General features: G+C 41.1%; 1 protein-coding gene across 7 annotated transcripts in view; it reads right to left on the reverse strand.

Annotated features, from left to right (window-relative positions):
* The window catches only part of LOC115215218 (ankyrin repeat domain-containing protein 26-like), a 138,229-nt gene that overhangs the window by 71,570 nt on the left and 51,452 nt on the right, over window positions 1–15,207 (reverse strand). For 4 of the 7 annotated variants that reach the window (XM_036509151.1, XM_036509166.1, XM_036509171.1 and 1 more), the window contains 3 exons: window positions 11,404–11,729; window positions 8,543–8,636; window positions 3,919–4,044 (listed from right to left, as the gene is read on the reverse strand). The exons of 1 other annotated variant lie outside the window; for it this stretch is intronic. In XM_036509151.1, coding sequence (XP_036365044.1) covers window positions 3,919–4,044; window positions 8,543–8,636; window positions 11,404–11,729 — 546 coding nt within the window. The remainder of the gene's footprint in view (window positions 1–3,918; window positions 4,045–8,542; window positions 8,637–11,403; window positions 11,730–15,207) is intronic. 2 more of the 7 variants (XM_029784437.2, XM_029784465.2) reach the window with 2 other exon arrangements.

Genomic DNA, 15,207 nt, shown 5'->3' on the forward strand with positions numbered 1-15,207 from the left:
TGGCATCAGCCATGACCAGGATTTCGCTTAGCTTGATGGGTCTCCTCAAGCACAGCATGTCGCCAAAGGTCTCAGTCACTAGCCATTGCTTCTGTGAGACCCAACATTTGAGGTTCAGGCTTCACCACCTCGTCCCATGTCTTCCTGGGTCCACCTCTACCACAGGTTCCTCCACAGTTAGAGATCAGCACTTTTTTTACACAGCTGTCCTCGTCCATATGCATCACATGACCAGTGCAGGTGTCGCTCTTGCACACCACATCTGATGCCTCTTATGCACAACGCTCAAGACGCTTACACTTTGTCATGCATGCACACTGACATTGCTCATCCAGCAAAGCATACCAGCTTCATTTCTTTCAAGCCTACGCATGTCCTCGGTTGTCACAGCCCTTGTTTCACTGCCATGTAGTATAGCTGTTTGCACACAGGCATCATACAGTCCACCTTTCAGGAACAATGTGTGTGTGTGTGTGTATGTATGTATTATACAGATATATATACTAGCTGTTGGACCCGGTGTTGCTTGTGTTTTCCATGTTGAAGTTAAGCCCAGCTCTGACCTTGAATTGAAATCTTCTACATTCCCTGTGCCAACTATTACCATTGATTTTGTTGAAATTTTACACGTGAAAAAATGCAAAGGCTGCAGGAAAAAATAACATTGTTATGGGAATTTCCATTCAATCACTCAATTGAGCTCACAAAAATCGATGCCAACTGAGCATTACCGAGTTTTCAAAAAGTTCTGGCCTTATTTGAACTTAAGGACATGTGATCTACCTATGTGCCAAAAATCATTAAAATCAGTTGGACGATGGGGGTAGAGTTAGAGTAACCCCAAACACACAGACAGACAGACAGCATTATACATTTATGTACGTGTATGTGTATATATATATATATATATATATATATATATATATATATATAAAATGTACTATGCTGTGACCAATACTTGCTGTCAGATTAGCCCTGGATTCCAGACTAAACCTCAAAGACTAAATCCTTCCCAACCTACATTCTCAACAGTATCCAAAAATAATTCAATAAATCTTATTACTGTTATCACTTTTGTTTGATTGTTTCAGATTTCAAACACCACTAGAGGGAGACTTTCTCTGCTAATCGCTTGAATAATCTCAGTTAAAATCTTTAAACTATGTGATAATTTACTGTATTTGAGTAAGTCTTATCATTAAGACAAATCATAAATTTTGAAACCTAACATCTTGAGCTAGGTTTTATTTATGAATTGTTGAGGTTTGTAAATAGTTCTTGGAAATTCTTATCTTTTTCATTCAAGACCAAAGTCATGGCCCCTGGCCTGTTTGAAAGCCTCCAAGATGCCAAACACTTGTAACAAAGTGGGCTCCCCTCAAGGCATTCAGGGCCAAGAATTGGGGAATGTGCAACAAGGTAAGGGATTAAATCTACTATTTACTGACTTTCAACTTATTTCAACTTTTTTTTTTTATTCTTCATCACCTGAGCCCCTTTATTTTGATGTACCCCAACTGGTAGGTGACCTGAACTGATTCCCTGTTAGCAATACCCAGCTGTCTTTGACGCTATACAATATCGTATTCCTGCTCTATATTGACCAGTTTTTTAGTATCAGCGAGAAAGAAGTTAGTCTTCATAGAAGAAGTCTTAAATTCTTGTATTGTTCTCATGATAAATAACTCTGATTCATATTCTTAAACTGGACAGGTCTCTAATCTCATTCAAAATTCGCACCTGGCCTTTTTACTTTGATTTTTCAGTCTATCATGATTAATGACTAACAAACAAGATGGATGGCATGGAACATTGTTGGAAATGCTGAAAAATTTTACAAAATATTTTTTAAAAATTAAGGAGGAATTTAATCATGGAAACAAATTCATAAATCAATCAATATTTAGAAACAGGTAACTTTTGCCATTATTTATGATGATGATGATGACAATAATGTGGAGGAGGATAATGATGATGAGGAGGTGGAGGATGACGATGATGATGATGAGAACAATGATGTTGAAGATTATGACGACAATAACGAAGAGGAGAAGGAGGAAGAAGATAACAAGAGCAATGATGATGATGATAGGATAATGGAGATTTTTCTGTTTTTAGAATGTTCAAACATTTTGCTTTTTCAAAAATTAACTGAAATCAACTTTACAATTCTGGATTTCCGTAGATGCAAGATCGATCGAGATTAAACCTGATCGTCGTGTATGGAAGCCATATTTTACATTGCATTGTGGCTGAGGCTTTACCGTTTTTCAAACTGATGGGAAGAAATTAAGAAAACTCCTCAAACCAATTCCATCTTCTTCATTCCTGAGAAACTGAGGCACAGCAAAAAGACCCCTGTTCCATCACCCGACCCTGCCTCACTCACAAAAGCCAAAGATCTAACGAAGAAAACATTCACAGTTAAACATACACAGATACTACTACTACTACTACTACTACTACTACTACTACTACTACAACTGTTACTGCTGTTGTTAATGATGGTTCATGCTGTTTTAAAACGTGCACATCACAAAGACATCTTATTAACGACATTATATTTAATGAAGACAAGCAATAAATATTATTAGTAGAAGCTGTGTTTAGTAGAAAGTTTTAAAAACAGCCATTGTTGGCAAGCATTTACCAGGAATTAAACTTTGATCAGAAGAGAGAATTGTCAAATTGAAAAAAAAAAATATTTTTCTGAAAACACAAACTTATAAATGGAATGGTACAATGTGAAATGAGGTGCCAGAAGTAATTCTCCAAGACTTTACCAAAAAATCAGAGAAATTTTCTTTCTGTTCTGAAAAATAGTTTCTCCTTTGTTCAAAAGAAAGCCATTTAAACTTTGGCAGGGGTGTCTTTAAAGATGAGGAGTATCTTAAATATTCTAACCCCTCCATGTATATTTCCATCCCTAACTCCAAGGATAATATTAGTTCCAACAAACATCTCACATGTTCTGGGATGCATCATTAATAAGACCCTAGGGTTTTTAAGGGGCTTCAGGTCTTTCAACATCAGGCTCCCCCACCCTGAGTCATCGTGGATCAAGTCCTAGCTTGCATCTCAGCAGTAACAAACTAAGGGGTCTGCCCCTCTTTATCCAAAGCCATCTAATAGCTTTCACTGCGGCTCGGATGATGACGCATACAAACTTCTTTTTTGCTGCATCAGGGACTCCAAGCCCAATCAGAACTTTACACAGTGATCACCACCACCACCCAACCCCCTACCCCACCCCCAACCACACCCTAACAGCCTACTTCAGTTGATTCACAGTGTGTTCCCCACGCTTGACTTGTGCGATGCTCGACCATCTCTTGGTATTTGGCATACTTTCTCTCATGAACTGCTTCCAGATTACAACCAATTCCTCTCACATCACCACCTGTTCAGGGTGGAATCGGTGAACAAAATGGATTAATAACAATCTATTCATTTACGTATGAATGTATTCGTAACACAAACAAAATTAAGTTTAGTGTATCATTGGCGTAGGAACAGCTCTGCAGTCAAGGACTTCTCTTCAAGACATCCTTACAAATACTAGAAATACTCCTTCTAACTAAATATTTCCATTTTCCACATACATATCACACCTGAATATGACCATGACATTATCTGTATACATATTACACCTGTATAGGGAAATGACATTATCTATATATATATTACACCTGTATGTGGAAACGACATTATCTATATGTATATATTACACCTGTATAGGGAAATGACATTATATATATATATATATATATATATATACATTACACCTGTATAACTTCATGACACTTCCTGCAAACATGTTATACTTGCATAGACTGACGACACTACCTGTATAAGTTGATGAGAGCTTTCAGATAAAGTAACAACTTGCTCTGTCATGTGACTAGAAATAACACTCACAACACTGTTTTCTTCCTCGACAACATTGCCGTCTGAATCGGGTTCATATAAGTAGCTCTGACGCAGTTCACCCATAGATCTTGATAACTGAGAATCTCTCACAAACAGGAAGCCCTCATTCACCTGCTAAGCAAAGATAATCCGTTAAAGGTATTACAGCAAGGTTTCGTATCAAATACATCAGAGAGAGACAATCAGACAGAACTCACCAGAGCACAAGGTCTAATAACATAATCAACATTAGCACAGGATTTAATTACATTCCACTAAACCATCATCATCATCACCACCATCATCTTAAAATAGTCTTTTCCATGCTTGCATGGGTTGACTAGCTTTTCAATGGCCGGACGCTCTTCCTGTCACCAATCCTTGTCTGTTTCCGGTGTAGGTACTATTTCCCCATGGCCAAACAGGGTGACACGCAACATACCAAATGAACGACACCACTTGTATGAGGGTGACACTTGTTTACAGCAAACACGTGGAAGCAAGTAAAAGAGACAGTTTCACACACACACAAAAGAAATGGTCATTTACTTATATTTCTTAAACATTAATACTATTGATAGTGATTTCCAAATTTTGGCCAGTGAAGCCATTGTTGGACTGCAATGGAATTGAAGTTATTCTTGACTTTATATAGTCTCTGCTGAGAGAAAATAAGATTTTAAGATTAACTTCAATGCATTGCAGTCTGCCACTGGGATTAACTGGTCGACACTTCGAAGTCACTGTCAACAACATTCTTGTTTCAGAATAATAAATCTGTACCCTGCAAATGTATAGAGAAGCCCATCAGATTAATGTAAATTATTTTTATTATAACTGAATGTAAAAAACAAACATTAACACACATACACACACACACGTGTGTGCCATTTAAACTTTGGCAGGGGTGTCTTTAGATTTGTTTAAAGATGAGGAGTATCTTAAATATTCTAACCCCTCCATGTATATTTCCATCCCTAACTCCAAGGATAATATTATATTTCTTTACTACCTACAAGGAGCTAAACACAGAAAGGACAAACAAGGACAGACAAATGGATTAAGTCAATTATATCGACCCCAGTGCGTAACTGGTACTTATTTAATCGACCCCGAAAGGATGAAAGGCAAAGTCGACCTCGGCGGAATTTGAACTCAGAACATAACGGCAGACGAAATACCGCTAAGCATTTTGCCCGACGTGCTAACGTTTCTGCCAGCTCGCCGCCTTTATCCAAGGATAATATTAGTTCCAACATACATCTTACATGTTCTGGGATGCATCATTAATAAGACCCTAGGGTTTTTAAGGGGTTTCAGGTCTTTCAACATCAGGCTCCCCCACCCTGAGTCATCGTGGATCAAGTCCTAGTAAGTGTGTGTGTGTGTGTGTGTGTGTAATTAGCTGCTTTCAGTTTCCCCCCTTTCAAATCCACTCACAAAACTCTGATCAGCCTGGGGCTATAGAGGAAGACATTTGCCTAAGGGGCCATGCAGTAGGACCTTAGGCAAGTGTTTATATTTCCGCTCCATGTTCGTAGCCTTTGATTAAGGCAAGAGAGAGATGATTAGGGGACTTTCATGTGCCCTGCTTTCTTTCATCAGTGTGCCACTCTGTGCCACCCTAAAACATTGTGTCACCTTGGTTGAATTGTATTCATCAAAGAGGATAAAGCATAATGAGATTGATATCAAAGAGAAACATGTTTAATTCGTTATAATCACATTGCCTAGATGGGATGGTCATGACTGGATCATCTTTGATAACAGATCTACAGGGTCAGGGCTGAACTGAGAGTAAACAACAATAGTAGGAATAAGGAAGTTTACAATTTATGTGGAGAGGGAGAAAACTTTAATGTTTCCAATTATCATGGATGAGGAGACAAGCCCATAGCTTGGACACTGCATATCATCATCATTTAACGTTCGTTTTCCATGCTGGCATGGGTTGGACGGTTTGACTGAGGACTGGCAAGCCAGATGGCTGCATCAGGCTCCAGTCTGATCTGGCAGTGTTTCTACAGCTGGATGCCTTTCCTAACACTAACCATTCCAAGAGTGTAGTGGGTGCTTTTACGTGCCACTGGCACGAGGGCCAGTCATGCAATACTGGCGCCAGCCACGCTCAAATGGTGTTTTTTACATGCCACTTGCACAGGAGCCAGTCCAGCGGCACTGGCAACGATGAGCTGGCAGAACCGTTAGCACACCGGGCGAAATGCGTAGCCGTATTTCGTCTGCCGTTACGCTCTGAGTTCAAATTCCGCCGAGGTCGACTTAGCCTTTCATCCTTTCGGGGTCGATTAAATAAGTACCAGTTACGGACTGGAGTCGATATAATCAACTTAATCTGTTTGTCTATCCTTGTTTGTCCCCTCTGTGTTTGGCCCCTTGTGGGTAGTAAAGAAATATATATTTTAATTGTAATTTTCAAGGAAATTTCAAAGGAAGCTGCCAACCACATGGACATGTGTTCCATCTTGCTACAGGCTTTGTGTTACAAAGACAAGGCACAAAACTCTGCCTCACTTCCCTCAACCTGGCTGACGATGGGCTTCACTGTTAACTAACCCTTTCATTACCATATTTCCGCTGAAACATACAACCTTTGTTTCAATTAATTTTTTTTTAAATTAAGAATATGATACAATAATTTTGTCCTTATTAGGCTGGTGCTTGGAAAATTTAGATTGTTTTAGAACAAGATGTTTGAGTCCAAGAAGCAGGGGTGGTCTCAGGTGGGTGCTATAAAAAGGGTTAATAAGGAACAGATTGGTTGGAATTACTAAATGATTGACAATAACGTCTCTCTGAAATGCATATGTGTTGGTTTCAATTAGTAAGAATAGCTGCAGCTTTGTGGTAAGAAACTTACTTTCCAACTGCAAAGTTCTGGGTTCAGTCCCACTGTATGGTACCTTGGGCAAATGTCTTCTACTATAGCCTCTGTCCAACCAAATCCTTGTGAGTGGATTTGGTAGATGGAAACTGAAAGAAGCCCATTGTATGCATGTGTGTCCCCCTACATGGCCTTGCTTTTGCTTTTTGAGCCAAAAAATTAACTTAACTTAACTTATATGTTTGTCCCCCACCGCTCCTTCACAACCGGCAGTGGTGTGTTTATGTCTCCTAACTTAGCAGTTTAGCAAAAAGAACTGACAAAATAGGTACCAGGCTTTAAAAAAATACTGGGGTCAGTTCATTCAACTAAAAACTCTTCAAGGCAGTGCCCCAGCATGGCCGCAATCTAATGACTGATACAAGTAAAAGATACAAGAATATAAAGGGGGAAAACATAGAAAGAACAACTGAACTTCTCCATATTTCATGACACCACCATATATGCCATGTGGTATGATGGAGAATTGAGGGACAGATGTTGAACAACATTACTCATCAATCATCAGTCATCGAGATCCCTTAATGGATTCACCCAGTCATTGGGATTCCACTCTCGACACTTTCGTGGTCAGCTGTCACTGCGGGGCCTCTGTTCTCTGTCGTGCAGGGTCGCAGGGTGAGAGTGTCCAGTCCTTGATGTTGTCAAACCAGCATTTTCTCAGTCTTTCGTCCTTCCTCTGCCCTGAAGAAGGGTTCAGCACAGGAAGTTGTAGCAGGAGACATGAGCGTACCAGGGCAAGCCCTCGTCTTTTTACCTGCGCAAGGAGCGGTTCCTGTCTGCCAGCCTTATTTACTCTTTACTCTTTTACTTGTTTCAGTCATTTGACTGCGGCCATGCTGGAGCACCGCCTTTATTCGAGCAAATCGACCCCGGGACTTATTCTTTGTAAGCCCAGCACTTATTCTATCGGTCTCTTTTTGCCAAACTGCTAAGTGACAGGAACGTAAACACACCAGCATCGGTTGTTAAGCAATGCTAGGGGGACAAACACAGACACACAAACACATACATATATATATATATACATATATACGACAGGCTTCTTCCAGTTTCCGTCTACCAAATCCACTCACAAGGCATTGGTCGGCCCGGGGCTATAGCAGAAGACACTTGCCCAAGGTGCCACGCAGTGGGACTGAACCCGGAACCATGTGGTTGGTTAGCAAGCTACTTACCACACAGCCACTCCTGCGCCTATTTGTTCACTTGCTGGCCATAACGGACACACAGATATATGATGTCACTGGATCAACCAGACTATCAGATGCTGGTATACACCGCCAGTCACAATGCGCTTCCTTGCATTATTTCAGCTTTCCTAAGTGAGCAGACCAATGTTCAGCTTAAAAGGAAAAACCAGTTTGCCACAGGGGGCTCCATTTACAGCCGAGTGGACTGGACCGACAGGAAACGAAATGTTTCACTTGAGAACACTGCACTGCCAGGCTAAGAATTGAGAACCACAATCTTGTGGTTTTCAGGAGTGCAGTACCCTTACCCCTAGGCTACATGCCACTACACACACACACACACACACACAAGTGTTCTTCTTAAATACACAGTAACTCCTGCCGGAATATTGATATTCAGACAATTTTCTTTGTAATGAAATTGTTTAAAACATTCTTAAATATTTTGATATTTTTAGTGTTAGCTCAGACCCACCACCACCACCACCACCACCATCAATAGCTGAAAGGAGAGGCTTTTGGAAGGCAAACAACTCACCTGAGACTCCCCTCCATTATTCTCTTCAACCTCTTCCTCCGTTTCAATTCCAGAACAAACATTGATCAGTTGGTCAATGCATTCGGTGACAAATCTGTAACAACAACAACAACAAACTGCAAATCATCATCATCATCATCATTTAACGTCCGCTTTCCATGCTGGCATGGGTTGGACGGTTCAACTGGGGTCTGGGAAGCCTGAAGGCTGCACCAGGCTCCAGTCTGATCTGGCAGTGTTTCTACAGCTGGATGCCCTTCCTAACGCCAACCACTCCGTGAGTGTAGCGGGTGCTTTTTACGTGCCACCGGCACAGGGGCCAGGGGAGGCTGGCAAACGGCCACGGTCGGATGGTGCTTTTTACGTGCCACCAGCACGGAGGCCAGTCGGGCGGCGCTGGCTACGGCCACGTTCGGATGGTTCTCTTACATGCCACCGGCACTGGTATGTGGCAATTATTCAGCAGTCATGATAAAACTCTGAGTTTTGGATGTTGTGGTGGAAACCCATGCCAGCATCTCTTCAGTTATCGGGCCATTGAAAAAAATTGCTAGGAAAATGACCGTTACAACAAAGGGAAATTACTGTGTGATTGACATTATTAAGACAAAAGGGTTATTTGAATGACCACCACATTTTCCCTCTTTGTTTCTCTCTCCTTTCTCCCTCACTTTCCCACTCTCTTACTCTTCCTTTCTCTCGGACTCTCCCTCACTTTTTCTTACTCTCTATATTTCTCTCTCCCATTTATGAAAGGCAAAAGAACTTGGAGTATGTTGAGAAAGAAAATATTTTGAAAGATCAATCATAAATATCAGGCAGTGACAACGGAAAGTACCCTTAATTTTTGTACGTGCCACTATCTGAGCAATTAAAAATAAGGAATAAAAAGATTTCTTTGTTAAATTTAGTACTTATTTGGGGAATTTTTCAACGATTGACCTTGCAAATGAAAGTTCTAAACATGGGCTACATGTAGCTGTAAATTTCTTTCAGAAAAAATGAAAACTATAAACAATAAAAAATAAAAGGCAAAAATACGTAAAAATGAGAAATTTTTTTCAACTTCAAAAATCTTGCCTTAATTTTCAAAATTTGGAACCCATTTTCTGCGCTTAAATTACAAATCCTCTTCCACTTTACCGTGTTGAAAATTTACTATCCACAATTTACACATACATCATCATCGTTTAACGTCCGCTTTCCAGGCTGGCATGGGTCGGGCGGTTCGACTGGGGTCTGGCAAGCCAGGAGGGTGCACCAGGTTCCAATCTGATCTGACAGAGTTTCTACAGCTGGATGCCCTTCCTAACACCAACCACTCCAAGAGTGTAGTGAGTGCTTTTTACGTGCCACTGGCATGGATGGAATCCAGACAAAGCGGAACAGGTATTGGCCACATTCGGATGGTGCATTTTACATGCTACCAGCACAGGGCTCACACACTACAATACATATAATATATATACGTGCACGTGTATATATCATCATCGTCATCATCCTCGTCGTCGTTTAACGTCCACTTTCCATGCTGGCATAGGTCGGACGGTTTGACTGAGGGGTGGTGAGCCAGCAGGCTGCACCGGCTCCATACCGATCTGGCAATTTCTTTGGACTCCGACTAAACATTTTCCAAAGTTGGTTGATCATCTCTTCCGAAACTCCTGGCTGTCCAGATCCTTTTTTCCAACACAAACAGCCTTCCTCTTGAAGCTTCTTGTGCCACATCTAAATATACTTCCCTCTTGGTATTTGCTTATGAAATCTAACAAATACACGTTGCACATTCGCATTTGACGGAGTTTGGGCATGCTTCGATACACAAGACGCCTTTTTTGTTACAGTAAATGGCATGTCTAATCTTGAAAAGAAAAACCTACAAAAGATCATATTTTAAAAATGGATTGAATTCTAGACATACTCTTTTACTTGTTTCAGTCATTTGACTGCGGCCATGCTGGAGCACCGCCTTTAGTCGAGCAAATTGACCCCAGGACTTATTCTTTGTAAGCCCAGTACTTATTCTATTGGTCTCTTTTGCCGAACCGCTAAGTGACGGGGACGTAAACACACCAGCATCGGTTGTCAAGCAATGCTAAGGAGACAATCACAGACACACAAACATATACATATATATACATATATACAACAGGCTTCTTTCAGTTTCTGTCAACCAAATGCACTCACAAGACATTGGTCGGCCCGGGGCTATAGCAGAAGGCACTTGCCCAAGATGCCACGCAGTGGGACTGAACCCGGAACCATGTGGTTGGTTAGCAAGCTACTTACCACACAGTCACTCCTGCGCCAAATTTGAGACAATTTGGACGAAATGATGTCAAATTTTTGGGGACACATGTATATAGGTGTTAAATGGGCAGTATGAGCAATGCTAGTTTATAACTGGTACTTAGTATATTGACCCTGACAGGATGAAAGGTAAAGATGAACTTGGTGGAAACAGAATGCAAAACGTAAAGACAGATGGTATGCCACTAAGGTTTTTGGCCCCGAGCGCTAACGATTCTGCCAACTCACTTCCTGAATCATTGTCTTGTGATTGTTTAACCCTTTCGTTACCAACCTGGCTGAAACCGGCTCTGGCTCTTTAGTAAAAAATGTCTTGTTTTCATAAGTTTTGAATTAAAATCTTCCACCAAACCTTAGTCACAATTTATGTTCCTGACACTATCTTAATGATGACGAAGTTATTTTACTAAATTCTTTGTTATATCTAAAATTAATTGAAAGAAAAACAGAGCATCTCAAAAGAAATTCGGTAACGAAAGGGTTAACATGTGACACATAACGAATTCCACCAAAAGAACAAAATTAACAGTAAAACCAAACTGAATTCCTACCTTGCTGCACCTGAGAGTTTGTTCTTTGCACTGTGGTCAGTTTGGTCCGTGGAGACAGCATTGGCAACCAGAAGCAAACGGCTCGAGACATCAGAGATGCTGTCCAGTTTCTCCATAATTTGTGTCTTGGCAGTTAGGTCGGGAGTCATATCAGCAACAAGTCCTACGCTGCTAACAAATTCTTCATAAGCATTCTTGTACAAACCTGATGATTCAATAAGGTAATCAGACGGTTGGCTGGAACAAGCAATAATTTTACTTGCTGCCATATCCAAGTTCTTTGCTGCCGAGCTCATCCGTCTCAAGGACGACGTTCGCTGTAAATACTGAAGATTACACACACTTTATCAACACCTTCCATTCATTTCAACATTTAACAAAGCTCTTAAGTAATGGTGGGTGGCAAGGGGTTGTGCTGGTGGGTGGTGGGGGTGATGGATGATGGGAGGGGGTTGATTGTGGAGACTATTGGGGGTTGGTAGAAGTTTTGGCAGGTGGTGGGGGTTGGTGGAGTTGTTGTGGTGGTGAGGGTTGATGGTGGTGGGTGATGGTTGTGGTGGTTATGGTGGGAAGAGGATGGAGGGTTGGTGGTGGTTGTGATAGTATGTGGTGGGGGTTGATGGGTAGTGGTACCTATTTCATCAGTCCTAATCCATTCCATGGTGCAGTAAATCCATGTTTTAACCTCTTTCACCATTCCACCAATACACAAGGTGATTCAAAGATCCTTTAACATTGAAATGATATAAATTTCATTCCTTTCTTTCTCACAATTCTATTTCCATATATTTTTAATACTTTCTTCCCTATTTTATCGGAATTCCAAGAAACACACAATTCCAAGAAAAAGGGAACGGTTAATGTGGAATCTACAGCTCTTGTACTCTGACTAGAAATTCTCATTTGCACCCAGCATCATAAATGCAATAGGATACGTATCTACAGATTTACACCTACAATTACCAGAATTAATATTAAGCATTTAGTGTTTAAACTGGCCGTTTCCGGCCCAAATATTCTACATATTTTATATTCAAATGGGCGATACTAGCCTCTCACTCTTAACCTACATTGACATTGAAATCTCAGAGCTATAAGCTAACGCATGATTAATTAAAAACAATTTGAGTGAAAATTTATTACATTTAACAGAGTAGTCTGAAAATTAACACTGCGACAGAACTGTTCCCACGATGGGAACAGTTTTACATTTTTCAGATGCCTTTTAGCTAGGCCGAAATAATGTCTTCACCATTTGACCCTTTCTAACCTCTTCAACTTCACCAAAAGCTAGAATAGAGATAACAAGACCACCAACTAAATCTGTTGTTCTCAATGATGTATCTATCCTTCTGGATCCTTATATAAGCAAGCACATCCCAAGCAAAAATCAGTTAGTCACAGTCGTGACGACTCAACGGAGTTAGTCACTTGTCGACAGCTGAACGAGGCAGCTTGTGACAACTCAATTAGTTAAGGAAAGGACTGCTAGAATCATGATCACAAGGAATGTAGCTACTAAAGATAATGGTCAGCGAGAGAAATGAAGTTGACTGTCAGACAATATGGCCAGAGGAAAAAGAAAGACAACTTCCCACACTCTCTCACTAGCTCCAATTCTGTTCTCTTACAACATCAGTCTATCTCTCTCTGTATTTACTACTAATCAATGAAGAGGACACAATCACAAACTTTACTTCACATGCTTTTGGATGTGTCAAAACCTGCCTGTCGAGGCTAGGTATTGTAACGTAACGGTAAATAAATACTTTCTTAAAACTTCATGCATTGTCCATCTTTCACATCTTACAGTATGCTGTCATAACAACAAATAATTATCGTCACAACAGCTCACTCCAACATCATCATCATAATGTTTACCAAACAACTTTTTATCATTACAATTGTTGACTCCAACACCAATACCATATTGTTTACTAATCAATCTCTGCCATTACAATTGGTGACCCTCGAACGAGAGCATTGCAGCCTTCCTAAGAACCAGCCGTTACGAACTGGCAACCCCAATGTTGCACCATAACAAGCTACAAAAACTAAAAACTTTATCGTCACAACTTGGTGAACCCGTGGAAAGAGAATCGCTACCTTCCGATGCTACATGCCGCTGCATTTTAACTGATTCGAACTAAAGAACTAGAGTATCAACAGTCGCTGAACCAAAGAAAAAGAATTCGTCACCACCAAGATGCACCCTCCATCGACCTACTGCAAAAAGCGCTATATTGCGATGCAATCAATGATGCACTTCACAACAATGCAACACTGCCGACGCACAAGGTATTTGCCGACCATGAAAGCCTATACGTGCAACGTTTTCACAGCTTCGTGCCCAGAAACTAACTGGAAGAAATTACGGAAGCCGGCACAAACAACGTTTTCGGCACACTCACGCTTTTCGTCTCGTCCTGACGTACAAACCCTGCACTGTCTATGAAGCTTCGCTCGTACGTAAACTCTCACATAGACTTTCAACAACTTTTTGTTTGCATGCACATCTTTTCACTTTCAGCTGTAGACTTTTAACAAAGGACACTATTTCCAGCTAAGTTTGCTATTTTCGCTTTTCTATTGTCGTTTGCACTGCACACTTTCATTTGTCTACGAGTCACACGTTCTGCACATGGAAGCACTCCGTCGGTTACGACGACGAGGGTTCCGGTTGATCCGAATCAACGGAACAGCCTGCTCGTGAAATTAACGTGTAAGTGGCTGAGCACTCCACAGACACGTGTACCCTTAACGTAGTTCTCGGGGATATTCAGCGTGACACAGAGAGTGACAAGGCCGGCCCCTTTGAAATACAGGTACAACAGAAACAGGAAGTAAGAGTGAGAGAAAGTTGTGGTGAAAGAGTACAGCAGGGATCACCACCATCCCCTGCCGGAGCCTCGTGGAGCTTTAGGTGTTTTCGCTCAATAAACACTCACAACGCCCGGTCTGGGAATCGAAACCGCGATCCTATGACCGCGAGTCCGCTGCCCTAACCACTGGGCCATTGCGCAATGCACAAATTCTGCGACGACTCATTTCACTAAAACAGCTTAATTCATGTGCATATCTTTTTGCATGTACTTTATTATTATTCATATTTTGCATGTACTTTATTATTATTCATATTTTGCATGTACTTTTTTTCGTTCTCTTTGAAAATGTTTGTATTGTTGCCTACACCTTTCCTCATAGCCTGGCCTTGCACACGCATCTGCACACATTGTTCATATGCATACATGTTGACACAGTCACATTCATGCACCACGCATGCCTATCCTGCTTGTTTTCCATGCTCAATGCACCCTTGTAGACACAACTCAGAACTGAGAGAAACCTGCAGATTAGGGTCCAGATAATCGTTTGTTCCTCTTATCATATGGGCACCAAGCTATATAACAACAAATTTGTATAGAAACAATAAAACTACTTGGATTCCTCAACAAAGAAAAGAGCAGAGAGATTAGCATTTTCCAGATTCAATGGATTGGAACAAAAGGTGAACAGTTATAAGACAAGTCAGGGATTCTCCATTTGAGGTTCCGGAGCTGAATTCAAGCACACAACAACATCATCATCATCATCATCATCGTTTAGCGTCCGCTTTCCATGCTAGCATGGGTTGGACGGGTCAACTGGGGTCTGTGAAGCTGGAAGGCTTCGTCAGGCCCAGTCAGATCTGGCAGTGTTTCTACGGCTGGATGCCCTTCCTAACGCCAACCACTCCGCGAGTGTAGTGGGTGCTTTTTACATGCCACCTGCACAGGTGCCAGACAGAGCTGGCGAACGGCCACG

Source organism: Octopus sinensis, linkage group LG1 (assembly GCF_006345805.1).
Source record: "Octopus sinensis linkage group LG1, ASM634580v1, whole genome shotgun sequence".
Taxonomy (NCBI): domain Eukaryota; kingdom Metazoa; phylum Mollusca; class Cephalopoda; order Octopoda; family Octopodidae; genus Octopus; species Octopus sinensis.